General features: G+C 41.9%; 1 protein-coding gene across 5 annotated transcripts; it reads left to right on the forward strand.

The window, feature by feature from the left end:
- On the forward strand, nt 1-27,335 carry cyth3b (cytohesin 3b). Of its 5 annotated transcripts, XM_027006772.3 has the most exons (15): nt 1-251; nt 382-436; nt 12,798-12,860; nt 15,291-15,373; nt 16,063-16,127; nt 17,047-17,113; nt 17,274-17,392; nt 17,815-17,895; nt 18,127-18,239; nt 19,066-19,214; nt 19,799-19,910; nt 23,517-23,593; nt 23,885-23,956; nt 24,486-24,640; nt 25,845-27,335. In XM_027006772.3, the coding sequence occupies exons 2-15, from the start codon at nt 418-420 to the stop codon at nt 25,915-25,917; spliced, it is 1,248 nt and encodes a 415-aa protein (XP_026862573.1). In that variant the 5' UTR covers nt 1-251; nt 382-417; the 3' UTR covers nt 25,918-27,335. The 5 variants fall into 5 exon arrangements, with proteins under 5 accessions (XP_026862573.1, XP_026862575.1, XP_035386786.1 ...); XM_027006774.3 differs by lacking the exon at nt 12,798-12,860 and having other exon boundaries at nt 2-251; XM_035530893.2 differs by lacking the exon at nt 12,798-12,860 and having other exon boundaries at nt 3-436.

Genomic DNA, 27,335 nt, shown 5'->3' on the forward strand with positions numbered 1-27,335 from the left:
TAGCCTCGGTAAGGGCGGGACAGAGTGTGATGACGTGTGGTGGAAGCTGTCTCGAGGAGCCGTGGAGCACGGATGCCACTGTCGGGAGGCTAGATGAACAGGACGCGTTATTTAGCTGGATAGCTGGATGGTCGCCTATTGCCCAGTGCAAGCGAACAGCGGCGAGGCGGTGTTTTCGTGCACCCAGGAACAGCCTACAGGGATTCTGGATTAAGGCGAAGATTGTGCGTGACACAGAATATACATTTATGGTCAGAATCCAGCACAAGCCACAACGTGTCTGTCTGAGCGGATCTGTCTTTAAATGTAGTCTTTAACGTAAAATCGATATTGCAATATATAACATCTGATCTGGAACATTTCATTGATCCTTGCTGATAGTGGGCCGTCTCAACGCTATTTCACTGAGCATCAAGTATGGATGAGGACAATCAAGGTATGACCATCTGATTTTTCTCATTTTTGTTCTGTTAGGGCAATCGACTATTTGCACATATTCAAGATCATATGAACTAAACAATAAATAAAATTGTTACATCTGTAATTACGTTCCGTAAACATATTCAAAGCACAACTATAATAAATTATTTCCATTTTATTAGTGCTGTTTAAAAAATACTTTAAGCTTGGTTTGGTCTTGTTTCATTCTGTATTGTTGACTGTCGTTACTAATATGGTGACACAACTGAGGGTCAGTGCGAGTAGTCGCCTTGAGTTTTTCCTTCCTCAGGGCTAAGTGATGGAGCTGTCGTTTGAGACCAGTGTTAACCAGAGTTTTGATAATGTGGTGCAACCTATATATCCTTTGGTGTCATAAGGTGTGAAAATGCAACGTAAAGCTGCGGGTGTAAAGTCAGTAGCGTAAGAAAAGTTTAGTTGTTTGAAGCACATTTTCCTGGGGACATCAACTAACACTATCAAACATCCTCATCCTGGCTCTGCCTTCAGGTGAGAGTCCTTTATGGGAACCGTCACTGGCATGGTGCAAGTGATCAGAATGTTATTACCTAAATTCCAGGTCAGTACTGATCTGTATTGACTGGTAGTGTACTTTAATTCCAGTGGTGTCTCAGCACTGGATTTGGAGTAGGATATTCTTAATGTAAGGCAGGGAGAGTGTTTTCTCCCAGAGTTGACAGAAGCCGAGCAAATCTATTCATATGAGTGGGGTTAAAAAATGATTTTTATATGTCAGCAATCACCTCCCCATAACCATGCCACTCTCTCTTTTTTCCCTTACACACACACACACACACAGATTTTTTTTTCTCCACATTTTCACAGCACTGGATTTTAGAGGTCTCTGTTTCCATCCTCGGTTCTGCATATGGTTAGGAATATAAAAAGTAAATCAAAGAAAACAGGAGTATGAAGTGTGCAGTGTGTTCCCGTTCGCTGGCATGCTCCGCTGGCTGCTCTAGTGGAATATGCACAGTGGCTTCATTGAGTAAGGGAGAAGCTTCTCTGTTTATGTGACTGAAACACTGAGGACAGACAGTCATATGTCTCCTGTGATGTCTACCAGACAAACGTAACCGTTTCCCTTCTGCCCACAGGGCTGCTAAAGAGTTTAGTGGATACTGTTGCTGTGGCGACAGGATGGGACAAATGTCTACAGTTTGAAAGAATGTATACTAACATGATCTCTTCTGCATGATCATTGTACTTAATGGGTCTGTTATCACACCCCTGCTTGTTTTTGGCCATCTGTCTGGGTCTAATCCAAAGTGCTAGCTACTGACCAGACATTTGGAGTGATTTGGTTGTTGAACCTATATTAGTGGAAATTGATACTGGCTTCCCAAACGTGGAGCACAGGGCAGGCTGGATGAGATTCCCACTCTAAGAGAGGAGCCAGCCTATGCCATGCTGTGTGTGATGAGCCGCCCTGCTGGGGAATAGTAATCAATGCTGCCACCCACTGGTAGGGTATGTTAGATGACAGACAGAATTAAGACATCAAAGCTGTAGCACTTTCTCTTTTTTTCCCTGTTCTTGGATTGTGTGTGTATGTATTTTGTGTGCATGTATGTTTATCTATGAGTTGTGGTTATTTAATGTATGGAACTAAAGGCAAGCTAAAACATGAATGCTTCTAAAATGTTCTAGAATAGCGGTGTGATGGAAGCTGCATATTACAGTATGGCTGGAGTAAATCATGATCTGGTGTAGACCTGAGACAGACATCACAATGTTGAGCCCTCATAGATAAATGTTTTTTCCTCATGAATGGAAAAAACTTTGCCTATAAATGGAAGAAGCGTTTAGTGACTGCTTTATTTTAATTAAGGGACAAATGTCACACCAGGTTTGATATATGGGACAAATAAATGTCACATATATGTTTTTTCTTTGAATCTGAAGCATATCATCAGGTCTGCAGGTCTGCAGGATCAAAAGAACCTGCAGAAAAGTTTCTTTCCCCACATCATCATACTTATGAACAAGCACAGCTTATAAGCTTTAATCAGGTTACCTGAGACAGTTCTGTACCTAACCCTCCACCCTGCAGATTCTACTGTATTCTGTTTAAATTTATTCTATTTGTATTGTATTCTATTGTATTGCCTCCTCCCACCTTGTGGTGGGAAGTTACACCCCTCACACCTAAATTTTATATATATATATATATATATATATATATATAATATGTATGCAATGTATGTCTGTATGTGTGTGTGTGTGTGTGTAGGAATGAACATGTGAGTGTATATGTATGTGTATCTGTGGTAGAACTCAAGTATGGGTGTCTGTTACTGCACTAGTGTACATTTTATTGTCAGCTACTGTATACTGTATACTATGAGCTATTGTGAGATCAAGGACAAATAGCTTGTATGTGTTTTCCAGTAAATCCTATTTTTAATTCTGAACTGGCTGATTAGACTGTTTCTACCCACTCATCTTGGAGAAGGTTGTGCAGCGTATGACGTTATGTGCAGATGCCTGCAGAAGAAACAAACCTCACTGTACTTATATACTCTCTCCCTGTGTTCTGTACTGTGGGTACCTAGCACGGTGTCTTTCACATGCTTTCATATCCAGGAATCCCAGAATATGAATCAGGAATATGAACATAGCTATACAAAACAGGGATTTGTCAGAAGATTCTCTTGGTTTGAGACTTACAATGGGAGAAAATAAATTAATATTTATATTTATTATTAGATTTATACATAATTTTACACTAAAGACTCAGAAGTAGTACTTGTACCAGACTCAAGTCTCAATGAGCAACACGAAGTGAGCATATCTCCCAGTAATGTTATTCTGATTTGTCTCATTATTATTGACCTCCCTCTATGGTCTTACTGCAGTTCTGACAATGAAGATTTATTTCAAACTCAAGGTTATGCATTTGTCTTTTTTATATTGTGATCTATTGTGAAATGGAATAAACAGTTAGAAAAAATAGAAAATCTATAGAAATAGAATTTGTTTGTTTGTTTACTTTATGGACTTGGACCATCTAAAGTTTCTTTGGCCGCCACATTTTCAAATTCCCAGAATTGTCACTGCTTTGCAGACAGGTTAAAACTGCTAGCATATATCAGCACTATTATCATTAATGGAAGCTAAAATTAAAAACCAGCAGTGAAAAATGTACTCATAAACTGAAATAAAAATAAATACAAATTAAAATATGAAAACTACATAAAACTATAATGTTCACTACAGCACAAAAACGATGATATAGAATTACATTAAAAAAACATAGTTTTTAAAATATTTTGGCAAAGGAATTTATAATGGCTTATATAAAATGTCAAAAATGAAAATATCCAGTTTGCGATGTCGGTATGTATCCAATAAAGGATATGCATTGATGTCACCTTTGTCAGAATATCTCTCCTCAATTGAGCTGAGTGGCAAAACATTATGCAACATTGCAGAATGGGAAACTGAAACCAGGAATGAAAATCTCTTAAATGAAACAAGCACTTAGCTGCTTAAATTAAAGCCAGTTGGACATGTCAGACATCTATCCAAATTACCAAAGGACCAATGGGTCATGGACATCAACATGTGGACAAACAAGTCGACGTGAATCGGGTTTCATTTATATGTAGCTGGCCAGTTTCAGTTACTCAAACGAATGAGTACTTTGCCAGTGCAGTTGGTCTGCTGTCTGGGGAAGAGCTGGCTGAAAGGTTCATAGATGATGGCCTTTACCATCTCAGACCAATGCTAATCTTATGCAGATGACTTGTATTTTGCTGTGGTAAATAAAATGCAGTCTATAAAATGCAAAAGAATATGTCAGTCATGCTGTGTTAATGGTCTATTTTTAGAGCGGTTTGTGATGTTGAATCATTTTGCACGTGACTGCCTGTCTCCTTTGAGAAAAGCAAAAGGGCGAAGTGACTCTGAACCAGTGGGTGGACATTAGAAACTAGAGCAGGAACTCAAAAGCCTCCCGATGTTACAGTTTATGGCTGAGTCTGTCTCACCTTGTTTCACATTGAGACCACACTGGAGTCAGCTGCCATCAGGAAACCCCCGCAACTCTAGACTACAGGGCATGACTAAAGGACCCCATGTGTCTAACTGGCCAATTATTGTAGACTTATATTTAGACTTATATTCAAACACAGTTTAAGCTAGGTCTTGGACAGAGTTACAGACCAATGGGGATTGTTTCTTACTCTCTTATTTGACTGTAGCTTGGCTTAATTTGCTTAATTTGCTCCAGTCAACTTTCTATATTTATGAAAGTGAAAGTAAATGAACAATACAGTGAGTCATTGTTTTGGTAGTTGCTGCTGTAAGTTCCATGCACATATATGAGGAGGAGCAAGTGAAGGGTCTGACTTCTTCATGTAGGTGGATGACCACTCTCTAGAACATGCAAGAGCGAGACCACAGAGCTGAAGGGGCCACAGAGCTGAAGGGACCACAGAGCTGAAAGGACCACAGAGCTGAAGGGGCCACAGAGCTGAAGGGACCACAGAACTGACAGAACAAAAATGCTGTCGGAATGCAGAGCTGCAGGAATGCAGAGCTGTTGGCCCTGTGCTGAACCATCTGCTTTGCACGCCAGCCCAGTATTCCATTCTCTTGCAGTTACAGCCGGAATACCATTATGCAATGGGGGCAACTTTTTGAGAGAGATTTCCTTCAGTACTCCAGCATGGATGACAAGTTCATTGTTGACATCTGTTGTTTATGAGCAACAGCCAAGAGATGGATGCTTCTCTACATACAGCACTGAATACAAATTTACTTCAAATATATTATTTCAATATGTATCTGAAATGTGTGGATCTGATACCGCACCTCATAATCTTTGAAGAGGTACCCAGTAAATGGGGCACTGTGTGTCTGAAGCTTTCACCTTTGACACAGTTTAGCAGCAACACTGTATAACATAGGTTCCCCTAAACAAGCCCACAAAGTAAGTCCACACTATAAATGAGCCCTGTGTTCTTCAATGTACACCCACACAAAATACCACTTGTTTTTTTACCATCACTTTTTAAAGGCCTTTTCCTTGTGCTTTGAAGTATCGTCCCTGCTACTCCATTTGAGATTGTAATTAGGTTCCTTATTCTTCTGGCTAATAATACTAACATATGGTTAAGGGATAAAATTCCTCAAAAAGCTAAATTAGAAAACACACTCAGACAGACAGTATAGCAGTATTGGGGGAGATTAGGAGGGTGCTAGGCTGACAGCGATTTATAAGGTTTGCACGAAAGAAAGCTAGACATGTTGATCTTGGGAGCACTGCACCAGGCAGTGCAAAAAAACACCCCCACTTTTCTCTGTGTTTGCAACGCGTTCTTTTCATGAGCTGAGGGATTTTTCCTTCTTAAGTGTTTTTTCTGAATGTAGACAGTCGTTGGGTGTGGGTGGGTAGACTTGGGGCCAGGACAGTTATGTAACTAATCCCAAACTGCTAAATCTCCTGAAGATTAAGGAAAAAGGTGCATCCTTTATGCTTAAATGTTATTCCATGCTTGGGCCTGACTCAAGCACATTGCATATTTGTACTCTTACCTAAGTTTCTTGTATATTTTTCATAAAATTCATGTGACAGATTTAACAAGTGCTCATAACTTAAGAAGGGTCTATCATCTTGCAGACTCCTTACAAAATATGCCCACCCACTATATTCCCCTCCCATACTACAAGACATTCACTCGAATAGAAGTTTCTGGAGAAAAGTGTATGCCTGCTTATTTAATGTTAGGAGAGGAACAAGTGTGAATAAATGAGTTTTGTGAGGAAAATCATGTGTTTAATCAGGTTTCCACTTTAATCAGGTTTATTATTTATTATTTATCACTAGTTTGCAGGTAACATTAGTCATGCCAATATGAGCTTCCACTGATCATTTTCAGATGGCTAGCTAACATTTGCTAATGACTAGTAATGGTTAGCAATGTATATTATTGTTTTTGTAATTACTATTGCATGTGATTACAAAAAGAGATTGAAGCAACATTATGCAAGCAAGGCTAGTGTACTCTAATAAATGTAGTAAAGGGTTTCAGAATATGAGGTTTCTAACTCCTAGAGCTGGTAAAGAATTTGAAAAAAGACACATGTTGTCACACTGCAACTCATCATCCATAAAATAAAACTATAAATAAAAGCCACAGGGAGGCAGTCGGTGAAGTGGAGGCACAGACGTCATGTAACTCACATGGCGTTTTACAGTACCGTGGGCTGTGGTGATTTACAGTACCGTGGGGTGTGGTGGTTTACAGTACCGTGGGGTGTGGTGGTTTACAGTACTGTAAGGTGTGGTGATTTACTGTATCGTGGTGTGAGGTGATTTATAGTACTGTAAGGTGAGGTGATTTACTGTATCGTGGTGTGAGGTGATTTATAGTACCGTGGGGTGTGGTGATTTACAGTAATGTGGGGTGTGGTGATTTACAGTACTGTAAAGTGTAGTGATTTACTGTATCGTGGTGTGAGGTGATTTACAGTACCATGGGGTGTAGTGATTTACAGTATCGTGTTGTATGGTGATTTAAAATACCACAGGTTGTGGTGATTAACAGTAGAATGTTACTACTTCTTACTGAATGTGTTCATATAATAAATATTGTATGAGGTCTTTGAAAATGACAAGCTTCCTGTGTGTTCTGTTGTGAGTTGAATGCAGCCTTAATAAGTTGTAAAAGACCTCAAGATCTCAAGATCAGGGCAGTAGTAGCTCTTTGGTTAAGGTGCTTGACTTGTAATTGGAAGGTTGCTGGTTCAAGCCCCACCGTTGGGCCCTGATCAAGGCTCTTAACCCTCAAGTTGTACTCATAATTGACTAATTGTAAGTTGCTTGGAATAAAAGTGTTAGGTAAATGTCAAGATAATCTTAAATTGCTGGATGTAAACATTCAAAGATGCAATCACCCCTCCCTCCCATTATAGTAGACCAGATAATCAACACTGAGATTTGAGCATTCCCACATCTGTTCAACAAAAACTGAATGTTCTTGTTTAAAAAAAAAACCATTGTGACATAGATACTCTTACTTTTCATTAAAGAAATGTTCAGGTTCAGGTTGAACCATTCCTTGATGGTTAGAGTAAACCTAGTGGTTCTCTGCATTGCAGAGTTTTGAGTTTTCACTTCTGTCTCTCACCTGAGTTAACCTCTAACCTGAGTCAACCTCTCACCCGACTTTAGCTCTTTAAGAGTTGAAGAAGGTATACTGGGGCAAGGAAAATAAAAAAAAAATGAGGACAGATTGTTACTGATGACAGTGGGTGTAATGACTCTAAAATGGTTTCAGTAAAGGTACAAGTTGGGGGATAGGCTTAGTGAAAACTGCTGGCACTGAACCAAAATGGAGCATTTTCTTTTAAAAGTATAGTGTTTTCATCTTTAAACAGAGTAACAAAATTATGATAAGCTTTTATTTGAACTATCATTTTTCATTTGAAATATAAATAATTTACAAATTTACTATTAAAAGCCCACCAGATGCATTTTTATAAGAAGTGTATAAAAATGTCTACAGTGTACAGTAATTTCTGGGGTTTTGTAATTAGATCGATCATGAGCAATCAACTCACTATTCAAATTACACTACTGGGTTTTTCATTATTGATAATCAATGGCTAATCATGGCCTTTGACTGAGTACTGCTCTGTGCCTACTTCATTTACTGACTTGACCTTTCTGTTACAATGGGCTTTTTTGATGCATTATCATTCAAAATTCATTCTATGAAAAGTCCAGATCCATGGGCACGCACTCGTTGTGTTGCACAATCGCTTCAGTGGACTTCCATGTTTATAGTGGCATGTCTCTGTCTGCCAGGAAATCATTCCTCAGTCTACTGTATGTTGGCCATTTAACAAGCATCCCCATATGAACTGCTATATGTGTATTTGTGTGTGTGTGTGTGTGTGTGTGTGTGTGTGTGTGTGTGATACAAGTTCAGCAGATGTTGTATACTGTAACCAATAAAGTAGATGTTGGGGACTCCAGACCAGCTGTGTGTATCTTGCATTCTTCCTGTCTGATATCCCAGGCTGAGATGCTGCTCAATCAGTGAGAGTTTAGGATTACCAGCTGCTGGGACATGGGTGTAAGCCTCTGCTTAGTTGGGTGAGATAGAATCAGGGATGGATATTGGATTATAGGATTCTATCTCTCTCTCTTTCTCTCTCTCTCTCTCTCTCTCTTTCTCTGACTAAATGCTTTCCGTCAACTGCTTTATTCATGCTTAAAAAACATGCCTTTGTTTCTTCTTCTGTATCCTGTTTGCTCTGGTACCAGCTAACATGTAAAGCATAGAGATATCCTTACCAGTCAGTCCACAGTTCGAGTTCTTTACTTGGTAACAATCATAACTGATTGTTGCAGTGTGTCAAAATGGGCATAGCTAACGCTGCCAGCCCCCAAACTGAGATGCTGTACATCAGTGTCAGTGTTCACACAGCTAGTGATTTCTTAGGACTGATAATGGACGAAGAACGTAGGTTACAGAATTATCCAAGCAGGCGTGTTTAGGCCTGCCTCTGCACATGGGCATTAATGACAGGCTTCACCTGTGCCATGCTGCATATCATCATGTTGCACATGTCAACTCAAGGGTACCACAAACACTTGATTATGGGGAGCAGTTTTGCATTGTAAAAATGAGTATGATTATCTGTAGTAGTTCCAGTGCTTGATGGTCCCTGTGCAAATGTTGAGCATGGGCCATTTACTATTTAAAAGCATCTTAAAAAATACAGCCACTCGGCTGCCTTTGATCACTGGCAGTGCTGCATGCACAGACTTGGTGATGCACAAGTGCCTGTTTATTCCAAAAATAACCAAAAGGGGGAGAAACAGAGCTTCCACTTATCTGATGCTTTTATCTAAAGCAATTGTGACTGAGTACAACTTAAGGGCCTTGCTCAGGGGCAACTTGGCACTGGTGGGTCTTGAACCAGCAACCTTCCAATTATAAGACAAGTACCTTAACCACTGAGCTACCACTGCCTGTTTCACTTCCTGGCCCATTACCCAGAAATTGAGTAAATTGAGAAATTGAGTTCTGGGTTCTGATATTACAGATGAAGTGTAGATGAAGTGTAAATCCACAGGGCCACATCACCTACTGTTCGATGGAAAGATTGAAATGAATCAGCCTGTACCCTGGTAAGCCTCACATGTTTCTGGGCCTTCTTGGGGGCAAGGGGAAATGAAACAGCCTTTGATTATTTAAACAAATGTAGTGCATGTCCTTCCAGTGCTGAGGGTTCCTTGACCTCATATAATAGTCTGAACATTCACTCCTCTTCTCCCTCAGATTAATCTGCCATCGCTTGGCCAAAGAGAAAACCAGTGTCTGTTCTTCTCCCTGGTGTAATAGTAATGGTAAAACAATGCAGTGGGGTTTGGCTCATAAATATTGGGTTACAAAGAAAGGCAAAACCTAGTTCTGAAAGCAACAATAACATTTATCACTAATGTAGCATTTGTCAGCAATTTTTAATGGATAATTATTAATTATTCATTTTTCCAAACTACTGTATGTCATAGATGCCATGCTACACTTCAGAGGCAACTAATGAATTAAACTATATCCCATAATATCAATGGATGTGGAAATGCATGAGGTTTATGGTCTATGGCTGTATATGAAGTATAAACTGAGATTACTCGTCATTCATTTAAAATGAAAAAATAACAACCCTGGATGCCTTAACCATAATCTAGTATACATAAACCACAGTGTTACCACTTGTCTCATTTCTGCTTTCCTTTTTATTTATATAGCCATAACAATTTTCATGTAAAATAGCTTTAAAAAATTGTATATTACCCTTGTTTTTCCCAAAAGCTACCATGTTCAGAACATGTCTGACCTGTCAGTACTGAGTATTTTTCAGTTCTACAAGTCCCTGAGGCATGCATATGAAATAATGTGTGTTATGTTATAATTAAATTATTATCAACATGTCCAAACACTACACTTGATAGCACATTTACATTTTCTATCCAGAGCAACTTTCATATTTATCAGTGTGACAATATGTGCTCCCTGGGAATGGAACCCATGACCTTGACATTGCTAGTGCCATGCTCTACCTGGTGAGAGAGGTACACTGAGCCAATGCCGAAAGATGAGGCTGATTTTATACCATTTCCTTTACTGTAGACGACGGAAGTGTCATAGTAGGAAAATAGTGGCCTGTTCCAGATGAGACACATCATAGTAATAACTCGAAGCAAAGCTCAACAACACTTTCATTCAGAGTTCTCACAGCATCCCTTCCTTTAGTCCTCACAGCTGGATCTGTAATCGCAATTCAGCACTGCACCTAAAGACCCCGGGACATTTCTGGAGAAATCTGAAATGAGAAATGAGAGTATAATTAAAAAAATAAAACAATATCTTATGAACTCCTAATGAGAAATGGGCCTGGATGCTTGATCTGCATCGCCCACGTTTCTGCCATAACAAAACAGTCACAACTGGCAGACAGATACATACACATACTCATACAGACACACACGCACAAAAACAACAGTGTGGAGTAGGATTTAGCAAAAGCAGGCTCGTCTTTCTCTCTCTCTCCTCTCCCTCTCTCTCTATTACTCTCTCCTTCTTTCTCATTTTCTTTCTCTCCTCTCCCTCTCTCTCTTTTTCTCCCCCTTCTTTCATTTCCAGATGTGATGTCTGGCCAGTCTGAGCCAATATAAACAGTCCTGTCAGAGCTGTGGTAGAACTGTTTGCCTCACACATGCCTCTCTATCAGACGGCTGGAATCAGACACTAAACTCATTTCCTGAGCATGTCGCTCGATGAATGATGGGGGAGTAAACAGAAGAGCTCTTTCACTGTCCTTTTAGCAAGGGGGACCTTGCAGGCGTAGGTCTGTGGACTGCTGTTCATACCCTGGAGCTGATACTATCAGTTCTGTGGTCAAGGGTGCTTAAGCTCTTCCGTGACACTCGGACATATGCTAGCGTATCTTATGTACAAATTTTCAGGTTGGTTTACAACCGTTCACTGCAGAGAACTGAAGCTGTTTCTTTAGCAGGGTGATTACGTGTTTACCATGAAAACGGTGTGTTTATTCACATGACGCCATGTTCAGTGCAAATATGGCGTGTTTATTGAGAAGACGATGTGTTTGCACACTTGCCCTCATGCAAAAGTTCCAGAATAGAATTCATATAGATAGCTGGTGTGATCTGACATTAGTTGTACGGAGGGATAACCACAGGAATCAGAAGAGCATGTGATAGTGAGCCAAGCAGTGAGGAACTCCAGTAACAGCAATCACGTCAGTTAATGCTACTAACATTTGAATGAGAGGGAAGTAAACAGGAGAAATGTCTCTCTGTCACAAAAAGATGAGGAATGCTAATCTAATTTGTCAAGAGAGAATGAGACATGATTTATTATAATTAGACCAGGAAGAGATAAAGACAAGAGGAAGCACTAATTTTTAATGATATATATATATTTATTTTTTTTAAAAATTTATTTTATTTATTTATTTATTTTTTCAGAATTGACCATGTGCTAGGCTGAAATACAGAGATGGGCTCGGTACCTGCAAAGGCAAGATTGAGTTGAGTATTGTAGCAGCAGACAGTAACAGATGGAGAACATTCTTAGAGCTTAACTAAGCATCCTGCTTTGCACAGTGCCAACCCCAGTAGAACCGTGGTGATGTGACTGAGTGACCTCTAAATATCCAACAAACCAAGCAGAACCTAAATGGCTGATCCCATTCACAGGTTCTGTTTAAGCCATATACAATCCTCAGAACTGTTTATTACTATTTTTTAAAATTAATATTATAGTCCCTTTTATATACAGGATCATATATATATTTTTCCTGTCACACATATAAAGTTTTGCCATGTACAGATCTACATTAATGTGTTTTCAATATGACGTAGCAGAATGTTAAAGAGTTGTTATAAATGTAGTAAAAAAGTACATTCTACTTTACACTATGCTTTTGTTTATTTTTTTTGAATGCCAGATACATAGTTCTTTAGGGTTCTGATGTGTAAGTTTTTTTACAGACCTGTAGCACATTGGCTCTCTTGGTCACAAGGTGGACTTGTAGCTGACATTTACTCGGGGCTGAGATAAATGGACTGGTTTTACTTGACTGTCTGGTTATAATAGGTATGCAAACTATGCCCTCTGAGTCTCAAGATTTACCGATAAGAGGTGACAGACAGTCAGTCAGGTGATTCTTGTGAGGAAGGTATGAAACAGAAACTTTAACAGAGTGCATATCCATTCAGCAACAGGAGTCTGCTAGGCTTGCCAGGGTTGAGCCACATTCACGGAACACCTCACATCTGTTTCTGTCTCCAGCTTTGCTGCATGGATTACCTGCCATGGAGAATGGTGACATCAAGACACAACTAAGAGACCTTGGTATGTAGTTTATAGTATCTTAAAGAAGCTGAAGAAAAATGTAAGATGTGGTGCTGCAGAGCTGCTAGAGGTCCGGTACAGCTTGACTAGGAGGGGTCAAAGTGTTGCATTAGTGGGACTAGCTTAGCCTAAAGCCCCGCTCAGCATGGCCTGCATTTGTTTGGTTGCCACTGTTACTGGGACTGAGCAGCGTTAATCCGCACAGAGAAGACATCCTCTCCATTGTTACGGGAACTGAGCAGTGTTAATCAGCACAGAGAAGACATCCTCTCCATTGTTACGGGAACTGAGCAGTGTTAATCTGCACAGAGAAGACATCCTCTCCATTGTTATGGGAACTGAGCAGTGTTAATCAGCACAGAGAAGACATCCTCTCCATTGTTACAGGAACTGAGCAGTGTTAGTCAGCACAGAGAAGACATCCTCTCCATTGTTATGAGAACTGAGCAGTGTTAATCAGCACAGAGAAGACATCCTCTCCATTGTTACAGGAACTGAGCAGTGTTAGTCAGCACAGAGAAGACATCCTCTCCATTGTTTAAAAGCAGGCCTGGAGAATCTCAGGATATCCATCACCAGGTCTTTGCTTGTTTGTTTGCATCTCCTTTGTAGCTACTGATCTAGGCATGCAGCTCTGTCCTATTAACTTTAGTCCTGTCTAAATCTCACAGCTGGTATACCTGCCCTAGTACCCTGCTTACAAAAAGGTGAAAAACAAAATGCACCAAGCCGATGTTACAGGAATTAATGCTTTGTTGGTGCTTTCCAGACTTTATAGCTTGTGGCCATGTGTGTTTTGGGATGACATGCCTATGCTAGAATTTAAAAAGCTATACTTATTATAGGCTCCCTCCTTTATGCAAGCTTTAAGCAGGTTTAGCAGTCACATGACATGGTTCACGGTTCAGAGCTTCTTAGCCTGCAGAGCTCATAATGCTGATTCTGTATATTTAAGTATGAGTTAAGGGCTAGATCCTTGGATCTAGTTTGTTTGGGTGTGAACAGTCTGGTTTTACTGAAAAAAGCTAGCGGACAGTGCCAAGGATTGTTTCTGGCTTTTACATTTAGCTTGATCTGCACTGTGCCCACACTGTGTACAGCCTCTGTTACTGTGTCAGTGGTTGCGCCAGTGCTCTTACACTGACGCACTGGGCAACACGATCAGTACGTAACCGAGCAGATCTCCTCGAGAAGCTATTGGACTCCACCTGCTCTCTGATGCACATGGAGACCTGGGGGTGGTGTCATGTAGATGTGGTGTCATCAGGGCACTGCATGTGTGCTGTGGCCCCACAATGTCAGTGCCAGAACCACAACTGTGAGAAACCTACACTGTCTACCAGCCAGCCCCCATTCATCCCCCCCTGGCCTCACTAACCCCAGCACCACTCCCTCCATGCAAACAAGGGATGACACTGAGCTTAGTGGCCCAACTGTTGGGTGACATTCACATCATTCTCAGCAGTGTAGGAAGGCTGGCTCTCTCCTCTGCCTGTAAACAGCCATAGGTCACCCGCGGGGTGGGACACCACTTCACAATTGATGTTTTATGTGTAGCTGTAAAACAAAGATACCCAGAATGGGCTTTGGTAATGTCAGGCTGGCGTGAAGACCTAACCTGTCTTATTTCCCCTCTCCATAATTGTGCTGAGCTCATAAAGTGGTTTGGGGTTTGACTGTGGGCCTTGCATGCTCATGCGATGCCCTGCTGATCATCTGTCCAGAGCTCAACAGCAGGGCTGTCACTCTGGGCCTTCGGAGAGCTCGCCATCTTGGAATTAATGGTCTGTTCTCGGTCATTGCATTTTGCCTAATGCAGCGCTCTTGTTACTGATGATGGACGTTTGGAGGGGGAGGGGGTGAGAGTGGGGAGTGGTTTGGCTGTGGCTTGTACTCAAAGGCAGAAGAAGATGCTGATGGAGTGAGTGACAGTGCATATACGTTTACGTTTACATTTACATATACAATATATACGTTTGCATATACAACAGCCATTGAACTATTACAGGCTTCTTCAAGAGAGACCTCAGCCCTCATTCATGATGCTTCACATATAATGTGTTTCCAATGTCCTGTGATACAAAAAGGACCTGTCCGTTAGTCTGTGTCTTTGGAATAAAGAAATGTCCCAGACCAGGAAATACCATTCATTTTACCAGATGATATATACAGAATCTTGTTTGATGATATTTATGGAGAGGCTTACTTTCTAATTAAATCTCCTCCAGAGTGCTACTGAGCCCAGTCCTAAGAAATTATGCCCAGAGCTAGATAGCGGTGAGTGTGGGGGTGGGGGACAGTGTATGAGGCTGAAATCTTTGACCCTTTGTCTGCTGATTTAAAGTGCCAAGCTGAGGATTCTTTCTGAAGGTCAGCAGAAATTCAACAGGGTTTTGGTCATGATGTCTCTACCTGCGTGGTCTTTTCTAGTACCTGAGGACCTGTCAATGGAAGAGAGGGAAGAGCTGTTAAACATACGTCGCAGAAAGAAAGAGTTGTTGGATGACATTGAGGTGAGTGTCAAAGTAAACAAACAAACATGACACTATACATGCATATATACATGTATAACTGTAGTGTACTGCGGAAATATTCAAAACTGTAGTGAAGCACACAAAGTTTCCAGAGAAACAGCACATTTCAGGGACACACACATACACTACTGATGAAGGACCTCTGTCTTGACATTTTGTGTACATCACTACAATTTTGAATTGTACACTACAATTTTGAATATCTCTACATGTTTTATTGCAGTACACTGCAGTACCTGGAATCTTCACTGGATATATTAACACTAGTTCTCTTGCTTTGTCTTCCTTTTACTTGTTTATCACGTGCATAGTTCATGACCTCTTTGCACAGTTTCTTACATTTCATAGGGAAAGCAAATTAATTTAATTTTATTGATTTGCATTTTATTACCACATAGTTAAGAGCTATGTCAAGAAGCATATGCTATTTCGGGAGACCTAAATGAGTTCACAGCACAGTGGAATTTGGAGCGAGACACACACAAGAGCTGGGAGTGTTGCACTGCCCAGATCTTTTCGAGAGGGATACGCAGAGCTGGGAGCGTAGCTCTGCACTGATCATTTCCGTCTTTCCATTGTGAGCCATCACTGCTTTCAACCACTGTCTCATGGAGGTGAATTACATGCCTTTCTGTGTGGGCAGCTAACTCTCTGACCTTCCTTGGCAGCGACTGAAGTTTGAGATCGCGGAGGTTATGACGGAAATCGAGCAGCTCACCTGTGTGGGCGAGAGGTGAGTTTTGGCCCTTGATATCAACGGCATCCTTGTTCTGCACTAGGGGACAAACAAGAGATGTGGCACACAGAGTGTAAAGGTGCTGACTGCTTGTTCCTTTAGCATGACAGAGCTGTTGAAATGGGTATTATCACTCTCAGCCATCATCTGGCCATGGCGCTAATCGCTGTTGTCTGTAGAGTGTTTGTTTCTCCTGTCTCATGATCTCATGTACGCGTGCGCTGAGTCCCCTCTATTCAGGAACCGTCACCTGCCCCAGTGCTACAGAGAAGGGGAACGTGTGGGATAGCAGGGCAGCTGCAGCTTGTTTATTATGGTCTATGTGGAAAGCCACAAAGTTGAATTAAACGAGATAAAAAACAGTCTGTTACATTGTGTCGCCTTTCAAAGGGCCAACAGCTGCCATGTCTCGCTGTAGTATTTGATGTCATATTTATTGGTAAGGGTGTAGTGAGAAGGGGCTGTGTATGGAGTGTGTATGGCATGAGGAGTTCGTCCTTTACCCATCCAAAACTCCTAGCTAGGCTATCAGCCTAGCAGTGGTCAATGGGTCACAGTTTGTGAGGTATTGCATTTTACACAAAAATTGCTGAAATTAGACAGATAACAAATACAGATGTATTAACATATATCGTAATTCCCCTAAGAAGCTTTTTAGTTGTTTTAAAACATTAGTTAAAAGGTTATGGTTATGTATGTTAGGTTATGTTAAGTTAGTCAGCAGTTTGAAAAACCTTCATAAACTGCTGACAACATTAATATTATGTGTCAACAGGTAGCTGTGTAATTGGAAAATGGCTTTTTGGCTCTTTCTGAAGGCATCATCTGTGTGTGCATGTATACACTGTGTATATGAATATACTATGTGTATGTAAATGATCTGTCATGTCCGAATCATTGTTTTTCCAAATTGCAGCAAAACCACACAGAGAAACAAACAGATCGCCATGGGAAGGAAGAAATTCAATATGGATCCAAAAAAGGCAAGTCAATAATCTCACCCTTACATGTTTGGAATATTCCATTAAGATTCTTTGTAATTTCCAGGAAAAATGCAAATACCTGCACTAAAAATTGAGTTTCACCTCAGTATCCAAAATGACTAGCAAACCCCTCTACATATAAACCCTGTTCAACTTTTAGGGCATCCAGTTTCTGCTGGAGAATGACCTCCTTCAGCACACTCCCGAAGACATAGCCCAGTTCCTCTATAAGGGTGAAGGATTAAACAAAACTGTCATTGGAGATTACTTAGGGGAAAGGTAAGCACTTTGCTCCCCAGGACCTTCATGCCAATTTCATTTATTGCCATCAGTTGGTGAACCATGGTCCCAGTGAACATAAGCATGGCACAGATCTCCTGGAAACTGATCGCCTGGGCCACAGAATGACCATAGTCTTGCTGAATAAGGGCCCAAATGTGTCTCTGGCCTCCTCTCTGGAATGTCACTGTCTGAACAATGAGCATTGATGGTGCATAACAGATGTGCAAGGAGCCAGATTACTTTGTTGTTTTCTCTGCGCTGGTTTGTCTCTGAGCCTATGTAGATCCAGATAAAACAATGACTTCTATTGTGGAGAGGAAGTGCTCAAGGGATCTTGGTGTTGATCATTTTTGTGTTTGAGTCTTGGCCCTGCTGTGAACATGAAATACAGGGTGATATGTGAGATCATTCTCTTGCAGGGACGACTTCAACATCAAAGTGCTTCAGGCCTTCGTTGAGCTCCATGAATTTGCAGACCTCAATCTGGTCCAGGCGTTGAGGTGTGTTAGTAATGCTCATGCTACTCCAATTTAGAGAGACACTTTTATTTTCTTCTGGGTCATCTTTTAACCCATCTCTTAGATGTCTTTGCACCATCATAAGTTGCGTTTTTTTCTTCTGTCCACCCCTTTAGTTTTTCCGTGCAAGGAGTTTGTGGAGTCTGTGGACACACACACACACACATACACACACACACACACACATTGATTGATGATGTGATGTGTGTGTAGGCAGTTTCTGTGGAGCTTCAGGCTTCCAGGCGAAGCACAGAAGATCGATAGGATGATGGAGGCTTTCGCGTCCCGATACTGCCAGTGCAACCCGGGAGTCTTCCAATCCACAGGTCAGACATGGGGATTGGGCACACTGTGGGTGTTTGTACCAGTAAGTGTTGATAAGAGTTATTTCAACTCTTTCCCATCATCATGGCTCCATCACCAGATCTTGCTACATTATGCTCTGATTGTCTTGAATTAGAGTGCCAAATGGATGCCATAGTTCCATGAGTTTCTATGATTTATCCAGGACCAAGTCTTCATCTGCAGGTCATCTGTTTAACCATAAGTCTTTTCGGCTGATAAATTAACCTATACAGTCTGTGATAATGAAATCGATCTCTAGTCATTAGCGCGGGCTCAGTGTGCGAAAGACCTTCATTGGGCCAGTCCCTTGCTGGTTTGACACTCCTAGGAAGACATGTGACGTTTGGCAAGGCTGATGGTGCGTGCAAGCAGCATGGCAGTCCTCCGGCTGAGCGAAATGCTGCTTCCTGCTGGGTTCTATCCAGATTGGTATGGGGTTAAATGGGTAACAAGTAGGCTGTGTTGAGGTAACGACTCAGAGTGGAGCCACAGAGTGGAAGAGCCAGGAGGGTGGGGTGGGATGGGCTTGGAGGTAGGACAGATGTGTGCTTTGTGAACATGGTGGGGCAGAGTGTTGGCTACAAGCACAACAATGATTTATTTACTATGCCTGCTGGGACTGAGTCATGTCTAAACCATTAAAAACAGCACGTTGCTGTTGTTTTATCTCCACTCTAGGGCCTCTGCGCCCACTCTCACACTGGAGGAGGAAGCTGACAGCGTTGTAATGTTACACGCAACATGGAGCAGGTAGCGATATGGGCCAATTCCTTCTTTGACTGCGCACTGTATCTCGTTTCTCTGCAGACACGTGCTATGTCCTGTCCTTCGCCATCATTATGCTGAACACCAGCCTCCACAACCCCAACGTGAGGGACAAGCCTGCAGTGGAGCGCTTCATCTCCATGAACCGGGGCATCAACGATGGTGGAGACCTCCCCGAGGAGCTGCTCCGGGTACTGCTAGTCACTGACCCTAGCTGGACGGGCTGCTAACAATGCTAACAGGAGAGCCAGGGATAACTACCACTGGTGCTGCAACAGTGAAGATGGATAATATGGACTATATTGCTGCTAAGGTTAGCAGCATACTTCCTCTAGCAAAGCTGACAGCAGGAACTATACAAAGAACCTGACAACAGGGCCGCCAAAAGACCTGACAATAGAGCCTAGACCGTCCACCCACATAGAATGCCAGCAACTTTCTCAGTATTTTCAGCAGCTAATGACATTAGCAGCATGCTAGCTAATCATTTGCTGGTAACCATAGCTGCCTTATGGTCCATATTATTTTTCTTGAATATTTCTTGTGCTTGATAATTGTTAATTAAAAGCCTACAAGCCTAGAGGGTGTAAAGGTACAGAGTCTGTAAAGTTACATGGAGTTTTGGGACTGATTTATTAGTCTTGCTGAGGCTCCATCCAAATGAACCCATTATTATTAAGAGAGATGAATATTTAAATATTTGTACTTATTTGCATGTGAGACAAGTGCTAATGTTCAGTATTTTTGCATCTCCTTCTTTCTCTCTTCCGAGCAGAACCTCTATGAGAGCATTAAAAGTGAACCCTTTAAGATCCCTGAGGATGATGGCAATGACCTCACACACACATTCTTCAACCCCGACAGAGAGGGTTGGCTGCTCAAGCTTGGTAAGCGCCATTGCTGAAGGGCTCCTGTGCATATTCCTGGTCATTTCAGTAACTCAGCTCAGTCCCTTAGTGTTACTTTGCTGTCCTCATTCCATTGCCTCTGTCACTCCAGAGATAGAGTGCTGCCACAGTCCCAGGATACTAGAGAAAAGTTGTGTGTAGTATCAGTGAAGGCTGTGTGAATATCACCCTTCAACGGCTCATTAAATGTGTTCATAGCCCTTTTTAAGAAATTGAGCAACATTTCAGTTTTAGTGTGACTAACAGGTTGACAGACGTGGACTCCAATCAACTTGGTTTGAGTTTACACTGAAAGGTGTTATTATGAGAAATGGTCAGAATATGAACAGCATGTGTTTATGAAGATTTGCTAACAGTGCCATTACATCTGTCACAGCTCTCTTTTAATGCTGACACTTGACCATCAGGGGTTTCTGGGAGATTCCCCAAAGCACAGTTTGACAGTTATTTCCATGGTGCTATTTTTACTTTCCCAGGCTTTACTACAAAGGAAGTGATGCATTTGTCTGGTGCCTCATGTAGTGTTTACTTACATGTGTTTTCAATATTCTCCACATTTCTCTTCCTCCCAAAGTGTCTGTTCAATTTTGGTTCTAAATCTGGTACGTGTGTACATGTGTGTTTGTGTTTGTTTGTGCGAGTGTGTGGGTGCGTTTGTCCATGTTTGCTTGTTCGCGTTCCTTCATGTTTTTCTTTTTTCCCTCTAATACCCCCCATCCTTCTGTTGTGTGTCTGCCCGTCTCTTCTCGCATGCACACTAAGGAGGTAGGTAACCTAGGTGACCTTGCTCAGCTTTGTCCCACCCTCCCTGTTCCTCTCCTCCCTCCTCCTCCCAACTTACCCATCTCTACCCCCTCTGCACCTCTCTGAGTCCATCTGAACCCAGTAACTATTCTCCAGTTGGCTGCTAAGGACTTCTGGGGTCAGGGGTCACCTTGCTGCATGTAGGCCTGGTTGAGCTTATCACCTTTGTATTATTGCCTGGCTGGGTGTTGACACATTCCCCCAGCAATATGTAAGACTCATACATATGCCAGCAGCTCTGGTATACAAAGTCGTTACACTATGAACCCCCCCCCAACCCCCCCCCCCCCCTCTCCCATCTATATTGAAGTTTTAATTTAACTACAGATAGCCTGTGGGGGATGTGAGGGTTCTCGTACTTGGGTAACAGAATTTGTATGAAATAAATATGAACGCTTCTGAAAATAGGTAGTGCCTAAATGAGAAACTTCCTGAGAGGAATGCTGTTAAATGAAGATTTCTGTGAATGCTTCATTTATCTTAATAAGACTTAATATACCCACGTTCACTCCTTAGCCGTGGACCTGAAGATTAGATTAAATGAACACTTCAGCAAAAATGCTAATGTTAAAATTGCTAAAACAAAAAATGCTGTAATTAAAATGCTTTTGGGGTGCTTGATATCATTTGTCTAATGCTAACTACTGTTAGCTTTTACTGCTAGCATTTTCCACTAAATCTTTTCCTTACATGAAGCCATTAACCAAAATCACAACACACTTACATATTCAACAGTAATGCTAATATTATGCAAGTTAGGTACTTTGTTAGTACACTAGCATTGTACACTGTAGCAAAATACTATGTGAAATATCCATTTTCACTCCTCATATACTTACATATGTTGTTTTTATTAATGATGCTTGTTAGTAGTGCTATTTGTACAAGTAGTACTGCTAATTAACTATTTTCCATGAGACGTCCATGATTACAGCAATAAAGAAATTAGGAAACTCCCTCTAATACGTATGTATATATTTCAATGACACATGGGAAAGCATCGGCACTTGGTGTGTAGTGAGGAAGACCTCACAGACGGGAAACGCTCTAACCTCATGTGTTCTTTGCCTTCAAATGCAGAGGCCTAACCAAGCCTTTTCTGTGCCCTGTGGGTATATCAACCAACAGAACCCAACAGCAAGGGTTGCCTAACGTTAACTGTGGGATTCCTGATGTATGTCATACCAGCCTGCCCCTCAGTCAGTTTTCCCTCCCTGGGCTCTGTGACAGGAAGCCTCACCTTCATGGCAAGGTTCAGTCTTTTTGTATTACAGGAATACTTCTTCCAGAAGTGCTAACCTTGCTAATAGTGAATGAATGTCGGGGTGCATTTATGAGAACACACAGAAGATCAGGCTTCCTGCTCCCCATTCGCCTTCATTCATCTTTAGTGAGTTGGTGTCACAGTGTTTTCTTTTAATGTTGAGCCATTCTGAAATTCCATTATTAGTTGCCATTATTAGTTACTGTGTGCTTTGCTTCTGCAGGACTTACCTTAGTGGCCTGAAGGATAATGACTGCAGCAGCATTTTACCAATGACCAACCTGTGTGTGGAAAACAGGGGTTAGATGTACCAGGGGTGAGACGTACCATAGTGGGATATACCAGTGGTGAGATGAACCAGGGTGGGATGCATTGGGGGTGAGACATACCAGGGCAGGACATACTGAGGGTAGTGCAAAATAAATAATGGGACTGTGCTTGCAGTTCCTCTCTATATGTGTGGGGCACCTGCACATGGACAGGTAGACTGGTTCAGGTGCTGGGGGAAGCAGCCAGGAGGTACGAGGGCCAGGTTTGCAGGGCTAGTCTACATGGCTGATGCCCAAGCCCCCAGCAGCCTCGAGAAGACCATAACGGAGAAACCCACCTCTGATCTGAAGGTCTCTACTGCATAGATACACTCCCAAATGATGCCATGGGCATACTACACGACGTCGTCAGACCGCTTTACTGTTCACACTACACAATTTTGCATTTGAGTACATGAGTGCGTGTTTTGGTGCAGAACAAAGGAGGCGATATTAAGGCTTTGTTTGCTAAAATGGCAGTCTGCAGTGTTTGTGTGAAATCCTCACTCTTTTGAGCCCTTCCCTCAGGCTCTCACCCGGCTCCACGTGCCCCGTACCCGCAGCTCCCAGGCAGAACCAGTCCGTTCTACTTTGCCATTCTGCTGCTCTCTGACACCGCTCAAAGAATGCCACAGGCCACGTCATGCAGAAGCTCTGCTCTGAGCTATTCTGAGCTCTGCTTATGCAGCGAGGATTTTACATCACCCAAATGCAGTTGGAATTTTCAAAAGCAGCACAAAGCACTGTAGCACTGCACAGCATGCAATGGAAGCACATTAAGTGCATTTAGAATCTTTAGCTTTTATAATGCTAGATGGGTGTGGTAGAGCAGCCATCCTCAGCTACCATATCAACATAATTTTTCCAGCAGGCGCCAACAGCCCCTAAAACACTTGTTACAATTAGTCAGACTGGTCAGTAGATGCTATCACCAGCCTCTTTGTTGTTGTTGTTGTTGTTGTTGTTGTTTTCTAGGGGCTATGTGACAAAGATAAAACAGAATTACATTAGATTGCTCTCAACTATGTAAATAGATTTTTATAGGAGGATATCACTTTGGAAAGGTTCATGTATAATGATGGCGATAGGTAATATTTGCCTTGTTATGTAAATGGATGCAGGTCATCTGTGGTTTTTTTATCATCTCAGACCAGGTGCATACATTTGACTCTGGTTAGTCATCTCACTGTGTTATTCTTTTTGTTGCAGGAGGAAGAGTGAAAACCTGGAAGAGGCGATGGTTCATTTTAACCGACAACTGCTTGTACTACTTTGAATACACAACGGTCAGTAAGCTGGACATATATGTTCCTTTGTTCAAGCGCAAAAGGCAGATAGTTATATGCAGAGTTTAGCTGACCTTGCAACTGCTACCATTTCATGCTGTTCTTATATGGAGCAACCCCTCTAAGAAATTCTAGCCCATTGTCCTGATTTTGATCTCCACCTTTGCTGAAAGCATAGATTTTTTCAGTCAGCACTTCTGATAGGCACAGTGGCAGACATTGTCAGTAGTAAGAAGTCAGAGTGCAGCTTCTCTTCCAGTGTTGCGTGTGGTGACCTGTCATGTGTCACAGGACAAGGAGCCACGGGGCATTATCCCTCTGGAGAACCTCAGCATCCGAGAAGTGGAGGAACCAAGGAAGCCCGTGAGTGTATTGCCATCTTGAAGCTCAGATGTGGCAGGTCCATTTCACTCTAACTGATGTTCTTTATCCCTGTGCCACTTCATTTCGTTACCTCTGCATCAACACGAGAAGTGCTCTTCCAGTTGGCTGGAGAGCACTATAATTTGATCCAGAAATGCGTGGGGTACAAGAATGCATGATTTGAACCAGGATTGGATTTCCTAAGATAGGGGCTTAGTCAAGATTTTGTGATGAACTGTATTGTAGGTTGCAAAGATTTTACATTTTCCATGAAATGTTTGGGACCAAGACAGAACCTACAACCCTCAATCACCAAGATAAACTCTAATTAGAATGAAACTGAAATCTGTATTTTTGCCATTTCTCTTGAAGTGCATTACACTTGACACAGAGTTATCTGCTGTCACACAGCATGCTGTTCTGAGATTTTCAACCCTTTCATGAACACTTCTTCTTAGCAACAAACCTGTGTCGGTGTTGGAATCCACAACTCTTTCGCCTCTCATGGACTGTTCTTTTGCCCAATCAGAACTGTTTTGAGCTCTACAACCCAAACCACAAGGGCCAGGTGATCAAGGCATGCAAGACAGAAGCAGATGGGCGAGTGGTGGAGGGCAACCATGTGGTCTATAGGATATCAGCCCCCACCCCAGAGGAGAAGGAGGAGTGGATCAAATCCATCAAGTAAGACTCAATTGATATATACAGCCACCATCACTTAGACAAGATGAATGAGTTTCTTCACTATCCCAGTTATGGGTGGATAAGGAGCCTTTACAGAATGGCAAAAGGATAGTTTATAGTAATCCAAAATAGCTTAATGGTGAGTGGAATTTGGGACAGGGATGTTGCAAGCAGTAGTAATGGGAATGCTAGGCCAACCAACAACTCCAGTGCAGCATGTAAATCAGAAGGCTCACATAAGTCTGCTCTGCTGATCCCGTCACTGTTGTTAGCTGGGCTGGCCATAAGTATTGTCTTCTTCCAAGAAGAGGTGGATTAAAGCAGTTGAAAGCAGGCTTGAAAAGAACTCCAAATCCACCGTCTGCTCACTGAGGCTGTCCAGGTCATCACCTGCTGGCACTCATGATTCTTACACCATGTGTAGTAAATGAGAAGTGCTTTTTTTCCTTTTATTCTTTTGGAAGTAGTGAGCAAAAATTGTTGCTTTGATCTCAATGAGAGTTAAGAGTTGTGACACCCCCATCACTGTGGCTGAAGGCCAGTCGTAGGGTTTGGAGTGACATGCTTTCCTTTCATCCCAGCAGCTTCTGTCCTAAGCACACATGATGATCTGTGGCACATACACAGCGTGGATCTTTCTGCCTCACTTCCTTCCCCTCCCTCTTCATCCCAAAGAGCCAAGCATGAGCTCAAGCAGTATTTTCCCCAAAGAGTTTTAGGAAACAGGGGGAGATGCTGTCAGCTCATGGGGGAAGGGGGGGGGGTTTACCTTTAACAGGATTTTGTCTGTGAAAACCAGAGCCTCTGTGCCTTTGAAGAGCTTCAGTCTGTCAGGGAGGATTGAGAAGCAGGCTACAGTGCTGCAGCAGTGCGACGGTAGCTAGACACTTGCCAGTTTGGGCTAGGACCCACACACAAGAGCACCAGCAGTGGACAGGAGCTCATATTGCAGAGGGTCATGCTGGTATCGCAGAGGGTCACGCTAGTTCAGATTTTGAGACAGGGTTGGCTTTGGAAACCATGAAAACCAAACTAGGTCACCTAACAAACTTCTCTCCTTTCTATTTGAGCTGGTTAAGGCAGGGGTTTGAAGATGTGTTTGCATTTGCATATGAAAGTTGCCCCTGCTCCTCTCCCGGTGCCCTGCCACTGTCCCTCGTGAAAACACATAATTTATTCATTCCCTGTTCACTGGTTTCCTCAGAGCCAGCATCAGCAGGGACCCTTTCTACGACATGCTGGCCACCCGGAAACGCCGCATTGCCAACAAGAAGTGACATCATCGCTCGACTCCCAACAGAGCAGCACTCTCCCCCTCCCCGAACACCTCCAGACCATCTAGAGCAGCTTCCACCATCACATGTGGGCCCTTCCACCATTACACCTGGGCCCTTCCCAGGGGTCTGGGCCAAGTGGGACACCACCACCTCTCCACTGCTGCTTGCCCACCTCCCATTCTGTATGCTTCCCTTCGTCCTGTGTGTCAGAGGGTGGAGCAGTTCTCTTCAAACTTGCATGGATGTCAGTGGGTGTAACTCGGAGACTTGTGAGAGTCCTGTGGGATGTGAACTGGGACTCTTCCACATCAGACCTTAACATCAGACCTCCAAAGCCCATTGTAATCAGACATGAAAACCCGCTGCATTCAAACTAACCTCATCAAATAAAACACCTCCAAGCATACTAACATGATAAATAATAAATGAAAGCCAAATAGCTTTTTTTATTATTAGACACGTTATTGTTTATGTTTGCATTATGTATTCTTGACCCAGACTATTATCTCATCATGGTGCTGATTACCACATCTCTGCCTGTGCCATTTGTTCAAGTAAAACTGCATAAAAAAATGTAAAAATCAAACAAAAACAAAACAAACAAAAATGCTTGATTCTAATATAAATCTTGGAATGCTATTTAAACACTATGTGGCAGTCGAGTCAGCTGGACTGATTTTTTAAAATTTTCAGACAGAATAGTAGAGGAAATGTATGCCATGCATCCTTTTGTCTTCTGTTGTGAAACGGCAGGTACCAGTCATTTTAAGCTTTATGTTTAGTCCTTTGAACTGAGGGCTCAAATATGTGTCGCACTTTTCAGGAGTGCTGAACTTGGATCAGTTTATACCATTGTTATTAGATATAATTATATGGACAACGGGCAAGCACTCGTTGTATTTCCCCTGAAATTAGTGACACATGAGTCTCTGTAAAGAAGGCACCATCTTCAGTGGGTCGATGTAGTGATGTGATAGGAGTGAATTTTGCTTTTATATTTCAGTTAGATAAAAGCTTGCTTGCTTGCTTTTACATTTTCTTTACAAATCTAAGTGAATACCTTTTTTATATTTATTTTCTTTGTGAAACTGTTAGTTTACCTGTAAGTGTATAAACCATAGACTTAAGTTATGTGTAAATAATGTACAATTGTTGTCTACTTTATTGTGTTTTTTATTTTATTTTTTTTGCATATGACTGCTGATTCCATCACGCCTCAGCTGTGGACTGAGGCTGTCTCACTGGTGGCCTTATGTGGTAGCCTGACTATTGCAATCCTGTTAGGGTAAATTAATGTCCAGAACACACTCTGATGATAGTGATGCGATTCAGAATTATTATTATTATTATTATTATTATTATTATTATTATTATTATATTTTTCATGCTTATCTGGTAGTGATTTATATGTAAAATAA

Source organism: Electrophorus electricus, chromosome 3 (assembly GCF_041902795.1).
Source record: "Electrophorus electricus isolate QZ-2024a chromosome 3, ASM4190279v1, whole genome shotgun sequence".
Taxonomy (NCBI): Eukaryota; Metazoa; Chordata; class Actinopteri; order Gymnotiformes; family Gymnotidae; genus Electrophorus; species Electrophorus electricus.